Genomic DNA, 10,972 nt, shown 5'->3' with positions numbered 1-10,972 from the left:
AGGCTGAACCCAGGTAAGACTAAACCAGGCTGTGCTGGGTCTGCTGCAGTGAAGACTTATCTCCCTTGGATGGAGGAGGCTGTGAACTGCTATAGTAGTACTAGCAGTTGCCCTAGGGTTTCAAAAGTTAGCCCAGACCACACGATACCAAGACCAGTTCCTGGGTGCCACCTCACAGTGGCACTGGGTAGCCTACTGAGATCCAGGGTACTGTATCCATTCTTTATGATGTACTAAGAATGTGTGTGTGCCCTCTAGACACAGTTAAGGAAGCTACAGCCAAACCTGAGGCCTAGATCCTGGCTCTGTCTTATACCATCTGGCCAGAGTGCCATGCTCATGGGTGTTCCTGGTGCGAGAGGGGCTCAGGCAAAGCCAAAGAAAATCACAGTCTGCTCTATAAACAGAAGGAGAGCTTTACTCTAGGCTTTTTACTCTCATTCCTGGCTCTGCCTCCAAGCTTCCACTGGCCTACTTTCTAAGACTGGCCTCCCTGTCTGGGCTTCTCATGTAGCTTTGGTGTGGCTGGAGAAGCTGAGATACCTTTGTTCTTGAGCAGAAGTTCTATGAGAGGGAATTGTCCTACATACTCACACACTTCTGACCTCCTGGGGATGCTGCCCAGCTGACACAAGCACATATTAACCATGCTAAGTAGGCAAGGCTGCTTTCCTGGGAGGAAGGAAGGTGCCATAAGAGCAGATGGTTTGGGCAGGGCATTGTGTGAGAGGCCTGAGCCAGAACAGAAGGTTAAAGTGACCGAACCTTTACCTCTTGAAGCATCAATGCCAGGGAGTGGAGAGGCAGCCAAGGCCTCTGGATTTAGGTTCTAGAACGTTCTCAGGGATGAAGCAGGGAGATTGAGTACTACAAGGTAGGTGTCTACAGCTTCTTGCTGGGAAGGAAATGGAGGCAATTAAGATTTGCAAATGGAACTCCACAGACTGTAGAACATTTGCCTGTCTTGCTCCACTTATGTGAAGGGCAGGGTCTGTGGCCAGAGGTGACCTGGCAGGGAAGCACTCTGAGCCACCAAAGCTGGGGCTCCAGCCTTGGTAATCGATGTTGTGTGAGAAAACCTAATACAGAACCAAGAAGAAAGCACAGCTAGATCCAAAGTAGGTGCAAGGAACAGAAGCAACCAAAAAGCTCTCAAGAATCCAGCTCTGAGGATGAGGAAAGTCCTAGGCCTTAGGGTAGGAGAAGCCAGTTCAGGATTGTGTGAGTGCAAAAGGGGTGCTATATAGAAAACAGTGGGAAGACAAATGCTGAGAACTGGGCATAGGAGTTCACATTAATCCCCCAGTTTAGCAGGAGGCTCAAGAAGACTGTCATCAGTTCTTAGCCTAGACTACACAGTAACTTCCAGGACAACTTGGAAATTAAAGAAAAATAAGTGTTGGGGTAGTCCTGGCATACAGAGGCTTCACAGGGCTAAGAAACCAAAAGCATGGCTCAGGTGATCAGGGGTAGCCAGGGCTCAAGAGGGTCTTGACAGGGGTCCCCTTCAGAGACTTCTGCGGGAGGTGAGGGCTAGACCCCAGAGCACAGGTGGGTGTTTCCAGCTCCCAGGAACAAGCATGTCTATTATGTTTCTTCCTCCCCACGATCATGGAGGGATCATATTCCATTTCACACATGGGAAAGACAAGCCTTGGAGCTATGAGGTCACCAGTGCAATTTCCCACTGCCTGTTTACTTGTGGAACCAAGCTGTGGTCTTAGGCCACCTACCTGGCTCCATAGCTAACTGCTTTTGGACCCCACTCCACCACCATGTCTCCTTTCTCAGCTATCTTCTGCAACCCTACTTCCCACTCCGGTTGCCTTGGAGGGCCAAAGACAGACTTGGGGAGCAGGATCTTGCCATCCACTATCTGATGCCCTCGATCTAAGTCCAGCTCTCAGGAGAGCAAAGCTTTGCCAGTGCCTGGAGAGTCTGTGGGATGTAGAGGGAAGTCGAGTGGACCCAGGGCCACCGAATCAAAGCGTCAGCACTTCGGAGAGCGCCGGGGGCGGGGCGGGGGCGGGGCCACAAGACCCCAGCCGGCCCGGGGGCGCGCGCCGGGCGCTCTCGCGGGGTCCGCAGGCAAAGCTGCACACGGTCAGGAGCCGCGCCCGCCCCAGCTCAGTCCGAACCCCGCGGCGGCGGCGGCCTTCTCCACGCGCCTCCGCCGCCGCCGCCGCCGCCGCTGCCGCCTCCCGCGCCGCTCTCCGCCCGGATGGCCAGGGCTGCGCCCGGGAATGGCGGAGCGAGACAGCGGCCTGGGCGGGGGCGCCGCGTCCCCACCGGCCGCTTCCCCATTCCTGGGACTGCACATCGCGTCGCCTCCCAATTTCAGGTGAGAATCGCGGCCCGGAACCTCGGGATCCCCGGGGACTCTGAGGGCGGCGTCCTTTCCCGGCCGAGCCCCCAGCCCCCACAACCTCCAGCCCAGGTTGATGGCCACCGCGTGGCCCCCCGTAGCTCCTTCCGCCATTCCGTGCCCTGGGGTGGGGTGCTCGAGATGGATCTGGGGCAAGAACCTGGGAGGACGCCTTTCCCCTCCACCTAGGCGCTGAGAGTGGGTCTGGGGTTTGGATGGAATTCCCGGTGCAGCAACCCACCCAGACTTCATCCTGCCGCGTCCTAAGGTGTCAAACCCAAGGTGGAAGTAGGCTAGGGGTTGAGGGCCCAGAGGCCCCAGTTCAAAAACCTCGGTGCTTTAAGAAGGGAGTCGTGAGCCCTTCCCCCAGCTAGCTTGGCCAGATGGTCCGATTGCTAGGCTATCTTGGACAGGGTCCTCTGAATTTGGGCAGCAACCTGGTCAGTTGTATCTCAGGACAGGCACAGAAGGATTGGCTTCAACCAGTGAAACCCAACCTGCTTGAGGGAGGGGAATCTGCCAGTGGATATCCAGGTACACTGTTGGGGGTCTCTACTGTGGTAAAAACTCAGGACCCTGATCTGAGCTCGCCTTGCATCCACCCTTCAATCTGATGTTAGACCAGGTGAATAAATTTCAGAGATGTAAGGGATGATATGTTGAACCAGTGACTGTCCTCTCTTCACACACACACACACACACACACACACACACACACACACACACACACACACACGGGGTGGGGGGCGATTAGTTGGTGAGGAAGAAGAGAAGGGTATCCACCGCTCCAGAATCTAGAAGCTGAGACATAACTCATTGTTTCCCCATCAGGAGCAGGCGCCTTTCTCTCTCCTGGGGCCCTTGCTCCAGCCAGCCCCCAGCTGGGCTCTGGCGCCAACTTGTCATCTAACGAAGGGGTCTCTAGCTCCCAGGTGCTCAGGTGAGCAGAGGACACCCCACCCCCACCCCAGAGATCCCAAATGGTATGATCCTCCAAGGAGGCCTTAAGCCCAGCTGAGAGAACCAGGAGGAGGGGGCCAGAGGAAGGTTCCACACCTGAAGGAAGCCTGGAGGGTTTCCAGCCTCTAGGCTGATAGTTCAGATTCTCCCTGGCAGGTCAGGTGTTGCAGGGGAAGAGAATTAGCTGTGAGGGACATAGGTTCAAATCCTGTTTCCACTGCTTCCTCACTGGGCCAAGCATGCTTTTGTCTTTGGTCTCAACTGTGGAGTGGGCTAATTAATATTGATTCTCGCCTGTGAAGAAGACAGTATGCATCAAGTCACTGTTCAACAGGTAGCTGGCCACACTGGCAGACATCTGCCCAGCTTGTTTCTGTCAAAGTGTTTCTTCAGTGTAGTTCATTGAACCTTCACAACCATCCTGAGGCCTTGGTCGGCCCTTTGCTAAGCTGAGGCAGTGGAAGACAAGAAAGGCAGAGGGGCTAGCCTGGGGACCACAGAAAAGCCTGAGACTGGGTCAGGACTGGAACCTGAAGCCAGGTCTGAGCCTGCTCAGTTCCCTCTCCTTGCAGGCCCTACCTCTGGCCCAGGGTAGGCTCACACCCTATTCTGGCAGGGAATCGTGTATCATACAGGCCTGAGAAGCTGAGATGAAGGATACCAGCCAAGGGAATGTGTGAACGACTCTGGGCTATGTAGAGCGGGGTGAACAGTATAGCAAAAGGCTGGCCTGCAGGACACTGTGCCCTGGCTGGGAGACAAAGCAGGCTTTTGGAGATAATACTGGGCAGTGTCTTGGGCCCTGCATGACCTACTGCCTACTTCAACAATCCCCACTGCCCTTTCTCTTGTTCTGCCTCAGCAGCCACTGGCCTGGCTCCATTTAACTATGCCCACCTCATGACTCTTTCGTAGGGCTGTGGGTTCAACTGTTCTTATAGCCATGCACTCCATGACTGGGTACTTAAGCCCTATGGGTCTTTGGTTTTCTTTCTTCAAAATGTCTTCTTTAGCCCCTGATCAGGATGTTTCTAGAACTCATGTGTGTGTGTGTGTGTGTGTGTGTGTGCGTGTGTGTATCTCATTTCTACTCTGAGCTTCTAGAATGTGTAAGCAGTCTATATCAGTGTTTTGCTATCCACACGACTAAGTCCAGAACAGGTGCTCAGCAGCGCTGGTTTATTACTGAATGAGGGGTGGATGCGCTGGGCCATTTCTCCTGGAGAACAGAGTAGTGGTGAGTGCCTGCCGGAGGGAAGCACCATTGTGTCCAAGAGTGTGTCCTCCTGTAACCATGTGAACAGGTTAGTGTCACCATTGCTTTCAGATGAGGAAACCAAGGCCTAGAGCAGTCAGTGGTGGAGCGCATGCGAACGGAAGAAAGTCTCACTTCAGCTCTGCTAGCAAAAGAGAGAGCCCTGGGATCTTGGGGAGCACCTTTGGAGGGGTGAGCATGTGTGGCCTTGAAAGATGGGAGCGCCTGTTGAAGCTGATTTAAATGAGTGTGTGCTGGGTGGATTTTCTGACTGTGGAAATCTTCCATCTGGTCCCTAGTGGTATGTCTGCATGTGGGATGGAGGGGGACTTTCGTTTCTCACTTTACCTGTTTAGGTACCATTTGGCTTCTTATTTTTGGATTAGCATGTGTATAAGTTACTGAGTTACTTACAGCATAGCAAAAGGATATTTTTAACTGATCCATGTTCTTCATAAAGAAAGCTCTAGGGGGAGGGAAGATAGAGCATTACACAATGGATCTGTTGACCCTGGGTGTGTGGGATGAAGGACTGGAACAAAGGAGAGTCATCCCACGTGGAAGGGTCAGCAGGACAAAGGAGTATTCATGGGAAGCAATATGAACAGCCTGCTTTAAGTCTACGCCTAAGAGTCCTGGAAAAGGGAGACCTCAGATGTCAACTTCTCAGGGTTGGAGTATGGGTGCTAAGGGTTTGCCTGGTGTGCTGGAGGGCCCAGGTTCCACTGCGGAAGAAAACAAAACAGAAAAAGAGAAATGGTCCAGTAAATATCTCTTATGCAGAAACAGGAATGGGCAGTGACTTCCCCAAGAACACACAGCAAGTTAATAATAAAGTTGGGATGGAGCCAGGACCCCGATGGAAACTTAGATGGTGTCAGATGAACCTACTGTGCTACCTCAGCATGAGAGGCACTCACCACAGAGCTGAGGTCCTCATTTACAGCTTTACAGAGCCATATACATTGCTAATCAAACAAACCTTTGCCAGGCTCGTCAGGAGGAGTAGTATGCAGAGGTCCTGACATAAGTCTGACCTCCATGCAGGTGACAATGTAGAGGTCTACCCAGATAGGCCAAGTGTGGTGGCCATGCAGATACAGGTCCCACAGGGGACAGGCAAACAGGCAGGGTGACACCTGTCTGGCAGTGTGGAGGGCAGAGTTGTGCAGTGGGTGCTGTCCCGGGGTCAGACAGGGACTGCCAGCAGCTGGCGGATGGCGTTGAGCTCACTCTGGCTACTGGGCAGAGTGGATGGGGAGGCAGGGAGACTTGTGGTAGGACCACCCATCTTGCCCATCCTGCAGACAGGTGAGAAGGCATGGGTTCAGGATGGGAGATGGTTAGGGGACAGGGCAGACCAGATCCTCCCACTGGTCTGAGGGTAAAGAAGATGCAGTAGTGACAAACCAGGGTGGTGCCTGGGCTCCTCGGGAGATGGGAGTCGAGTAGGGCAGCGGGGTAATCACCTTGGTGCCAGATTTCAGATTGGTGGTCTTTGCTGATGCAGTTGCTGTAGTCAAGTGAGCAGTTGGTTTAGGCAGGGAGCTTTTGGGAGGGCAGGTAGGAAGTGTTAAAACCATGGTGCTGGGAGTGTCACTGTTCAGGGGAGACTACTGTCACCTTAGGAGGAACCTAGGACATGGTGAAGACAAGATGGGGACCACCAGCCTTGCTGTGGTGAGGATAGGAGGCAGAATGGCAACTGTTGCCTCTGGCCTGGTTGGTGAACCTTTGGCGTAGAGCAGAAGAGCTGGCTAGCCTGCAAGCCTCACACAGCCCAACGGTAGCCTGGGAAGGAGGTCTACCCCAGCTGCCTAGCATCAGCCCTCACCTGGGTATCTGGATCCCTGGGAAATGGCACAACCTAATTCTGCCTTGGGGACTAAGGTTCCTATAAATTGTGTCACCGTTCCCATCCCCACTCAGGGGTCTTATCCATTCTAGAATGTCATCTTTGCCCCCTGGCCCTGCTCACATTCATGTACAACTCCTGGGAAACTCTACCATGTGCTGGCTGTGTTCTGTTACTGAACACATACGTTAGGGCCACACTGCTCCTACCCCTACCAGGCAGTCAAGACTCCCAGCATCTAACAGGAGCTCATTGGTGGCTTCATGTATATAGCTTTCATAGGTTGGATTGAGTTTAGGAGACTGAGGCCAGGTGGACAGTGGAGAGCCTAGAGAGGGGAGTCTGGGGCTAGGTTTTGGGAACCAGAACCAGAAGTTTGCCCAGTGAAGCAAGGTTTCACCCATCACACAGCTGCCTGTGCATGTGGCTCTTGTGTGTGTCTTCTCAGGGAAGCAGTGGGTCCTTCAGTCTGCTTCCCTCATTCCCAACCCTGCCTTTTATAAAATAAGGTCTCATGTCATCCAGACTGGCCTGGAACTTACTATGTAATTGAATAGGACCTTGAATTCCTGACCCCCTTGTTGCTACCTCCCAGATAGTGGGGTCACAGGTATATGCATCATCACAAAACTTCATTGCATGCACTCGATGAATGGAGCAGTCTCCAGTCCCGGCCTGCCCTTTTGCTTACTTTATTGGTCATTCTCCACATTCAGTCACAGACACACTGATGTTCATTCCAGAAGACACATAAACTGCCTATTCAATGGAATGCCAAACCCCTCACTTCCCATCCAGCCCTGGGCTAGACTCTCCCACCTGGCTCTAGCCACCCAGTTCTAGCTTGGTGCTTAAAGGGTCCCACAAATTGGGTCAGCAGTACTACCCCCATACAACATTATACACATTTTTTGTGTGGAAGAGAGTTCTGTGGGCGGGATTGTCCAATCTCTAGGGGCTGAGTCAGCCACTATTCAAGTTGGGTCCTTACCAACTGGAAGTTCAAGTTGGTATTCAAAAGGGAACTTACCTAAATATTTGCAAGTCAAAGCTACAGAAGGATACAGGGATGCTGTAGTTTGTTCAACACTTACTGAGAACTCTTACTGGTGTGACCTTACCTGGTGAAGGGCATTATTGGCCAGCCGCCCTTGGTGGGGGGAGGGCACACCACATGCCTTACAACCCAAAGGGAGAACTACAGTTGTTCCGTAACTACAACTAGGAGGGGCTAAGAGCCACCAGAAAGGTGGGGTGTCCTGATCTTCTAAGTCAGAGGAGCTCTGGGGCTGGTGCAGCAGAGAGCTAGACAATGGGGTACCCTCGGGACTTCTTGGAAGCCAGCTCTGTAAGATTTAGGGCTGTGAGGACAGGCTGGACTCCTGGATCTCAAGTAGGCTCCATCACAGGGATCCCATAGGGTACCATGGCTAGACCGGAAGCTGGAAATCGAAGGCTCAATGGTGGCTTCTGACAGCCCATACCTGGCTTCCATCGGCCTGACTCAGTGAAGGCTTGGTGCTGTGCTTGGCCCTCACTTCCTGTGCATGGCAGTCGTCCATCTCTGCCTGTTCCTCGAGGAGGTGAGGAAAGCTGGAACTGCTGTGGGGAGTGACGCAAGGATCAGGGAACCAGGCAGTGGGGCAGCATGGGAGCACATGAGAATACCTGGAGCAAGTTTGCGTGAACTGTTCAACCGAACCCAGGCCAGGCCAGGGCACGGTGGGGAGTGTGGGGTATGCTCATGGCCAGAGCCCAAACAAGGTGTTGCTGGAGACCAGCTTCAAGAGGGTGTGTACTGGAGAAGCCAGAGTCAGGCTGGCCTCCAGGGACACAGGGACACCAAATGTGACTATGCTGTGTCTACTCAACATGGGCAAGCAGGGCTGATGGAAGCAATCCTGCTGTTCTGAAAGGCTGCCCAAGGCACAACCCTTAGGAAGAAGCTGCCACCCTGCCAGGCTGTGTGGTTCTCCTGCCCCGCCTCCCAGGCCAGGACTCAAATTTCCAAGAAAATGAGGTCAGGAAGACCCTCCAACCTACAGTCTTCCTACGTGCCTACCCCACTGTTGGTGTCTCTGAACACAGAGATACAAGTCCCTTTCCCTTTGGCAAGTGTCTCCTGGTTCTGCCCAGGAGATCTGGTCCATGGTGGCTAGGGGACAGTGGGTGGCAGCAGAGGTCAGCCTTTGGCTGGTCCTGCCCCCTCCTTGGTAGTGACCTCCTCCCTCCTGTATAATTCAGATACTTCACCTTATCCTGGGGTGGCCTGAGGAAGGGAACTGGGGTTTACAACATCTATGCCTGAGCCTTAGGATACCTCACCTGTGAGATGGCCCAGACCCCTATTCCAGAGGGTTTGCTCTTAGCTCCAGGCCTAACATGGTGTCATCCTGCCACCTCACCCCACATAGGAGAAGCACCCCAAGCAAGGCGAGGGTAAGGACACCAAGGGTTTTAAATGGATGAAACGTGTCATCCCCTGATACTTCTTTTTTGAGTGAGTTCAGGAGGGAGAGAAGGCAAGAACACTTGACCAGAGCCCAGAGCCCTTCTCATCTTTGCCCAGTTAGCCTAGTGCCCTCATCTGGTCTGGCCCCACTCAGTCCTGTTGTTCAGAGAACTGGCCAATCAGGCCACACTGAGAGAACAGATACACAGACACATCCTGTGGCCATATACCATCTAGGATCCTGCAGCCTCACTGCAAACCCTTCAGTCTGAGAGAGAGGGTGGAGACTGAGGCTGTCCTGCGGCCCATGCCTGGCATGTAGCTACTGCCACATAGTGTGCACCTGACACCTTCATCAACTCTGTCCTCCAGGAGCATGCAGTCTAGATGGGAGCCAGGAAGGGAGAAGTACAGGTGATGAGGGAGGCGCACCCCACCCAACTTTGTTTTTTGTTTTGTTTTGTTTTGTTTTTGTTTGTTTATTCGAGACAGGGTTTCTCTGTGTAGCCCTGGCTATCTTGAAAACTCACTCTGTAGATCAGGCTGGCCTGGAACTCAGAAATCCACCTGCCTCTGCCTCTCAAGTGCTGGAATTAATGGCGTGTGCCACCACTGCCCGGCCCCACCCAACTTTGTAACCAGGATGATGGATCCAACCAGATCCCCAGGACAGGGCTAGGAGAGCTTCCTGGAGGAAGGCTTCTCTGAGCACACTGTCGGGGTCCAGTACCCACCCGCTGGGAGGCAAGGCTCCATAAACAGTAAACACACAAGGCTGGAGTCTTCCCCTTGCAGAGAGCCCTGGAGGGTTTTTGAGTGAGGAGAGACAGGATGATGATGTCCCTTAAGACTGTCTCATGGCCACAGGAGGGGTCAGAGAGGTATCAGGAGACTGAGGCTGGTAGGCAAGGTGGTGTGGTGAATGCAGGAACTGGACCAGGGTGATGCAGACACCAGCAGAGCTGGGGGCATCCGAGGACACTCCCAGAGAAGATGCCTAGTGGGACCCAGGAACGGCCGTGCTGCCTGGGTCTGCCAGACCTTACAGTCAGGCTGCAGGGCCAGGAGGCCAGACTGAGGATGGTGCTCTGGCCTCTAGACCAGCCCCCTTGCCACTTCCATACCAGCTGGTAGCCACACCCCCATGCCTGGGAACCTGCTATCTTTGGGGTCAGAATCTTCCAGGGCAATTGTAACTAGGGACATCCATGTTCAGTCAAAGCCATCCCCAAATGACTGCCAACCCTGCTCCAAAGACGTCCAAACTCTAGTGGGCTCATTGCTGTCTCCCTGCGCATCCTCTCAGTGAGCGCCAATCCCCGACCCAACCGCCCTGGCCCTAGGTTTGCAGAAGCCTCGCAGACGCGGTGTGGAGGCGGAGCCTGTGTTTGTGTGGAATCAGGTGTCCATTCTTGGGGCCCTTGGGGAGGCCCCTCCATCTTCCCATTTGGCACCCTGACTGTGGCGCTGGCCCTTTAAAGCAGATCAGGGTCTGGCGTTGAGGGAAAAAAAAATTACCAGATTTCTGCTGTCTGCTTACATGCCTGGCCTTGGGAGGGAAGGGGGGGTCACTTCAGCCCCCAATAGGGGCATTGGAAGGGCAGGTGGAGCCAGTAGCATTGATTGCAGTAACCTGATCCCGCGGGGGAGGCGACGACATCGTTGCGCGTCGGGCTGCCAAGGGAGGAAGCTGCCCGCATCTGAGGGTTGGGCCAGGAAGAGTTGGGGCTGGGGCCTGGGTCGGCAGCTGCGGCCTCCTCTCTGGCCCATCTATTTTTAATGAGCTCCCCGGGCTTCTGCAGCCGGCAGGATGCAGAAAGGCAGGCCCTGTTGGTGGAGGCCAGAAGTCCGAGCCCTGCCTTGAGCTCTGGCCCCCCTACCCCTCTGGGCATGAGAGGGCAGTCCTGGAGACCGGCAGCCCCCTGGCCGGGCAGGGCTCTCCATGCAGCTGGTACTGAAGATGGATTCGAGCCCAGACAATGACAGCTGGTTGGAGGATCAGTGGGAGCACTGGTAGGGTCCTGGGGCCTGGTCTCAGGTGGGGGAAGGGCGAGTCGGGAGGTGCTCCATTGAGCTCAGGGGCCC

The 10,972-nt window shown here is 54.2% G+C and overlaps 1 protein-coding gene and 1 long non-coding RNA gene across 5 annotated transcripts in view; one reads left to right on the top strand and one right to left on the bottom strand.

Annotated features, from left to right (window-relative positions):
• The first annotated feature begins 2,048 nt into the window (after positions 1-2,048).
• The window catches only part of Mapk8ip1 (mitogen-activated protein kinase 8 interacting protein 1), a 17,350-nt gene continuing 8,426 nt past the window's right edge, over positions 2,049-10,972 (top strand). The window contains exon 1 of one of the 3 annotated variants that reach the window (XM_031371080.1): positions 2,049-2,341. In XM_031371080.1, the coding sequence (XP_031226940.1) occupies positions 2,244-2,341 (98 nt within the window). In that variant the 5' untranslated portion in view covers positions 2,049-2,243. Of the gene's footprint in view, positions 2,342-10,331; positions 10,901-10,972 lie in introns of those variants that run through there. The other 2 variants (XR_004118695.1, XM_031371079.1) reach the window with 2 other exon arrangements.
• LOC116090501 overlaps positions 4,488-10,972 on the bottom strand; it is a 9,252-nt gene continuing 2,767 nt past the window's right edge. The window contains exons 2-4 of one of the 2 annotated variants that reach the window (XR_004118698.1): positions 7,920-8,037; positions 6,050-6,128; positions 4,488-4,611 (exon numbers count right to left, since the gene is read on the bottom strand). This is a non-coding gene — a long non-coding RNA (uncharacterized LOC116090501). Of the gene's footprint in view, positions 4,612-5,347; positions 5,882-5,990; positions 6,129-7,919; positions 8,038-10,972 lie in introns of those variants that run through there. The other variant, XR_004118697.1, reaches the window with a different exon arrangement.

Source organism: Mastomys coucha, unplaced genomic scaffold, assembly GCF_008632895.1.
Source record: "Mastomys coucha isolate ucsf_1 unplaced genomic scaffold, UCSF_Mcou_1 pScaffold15, whole genome shotgun sequence".
Classification (NCBI taxonomy): domain Eukaryota; kingdom Metazoa; phylum Chordata; class Mammalia; order Rodentia; family Muridae; genus Mastomys; species Mastomys coucha.
Note: the sequence above shows the minus strand (reverse complement) of the source record. Positions and strands in the feature narration are given on the sequence as shown.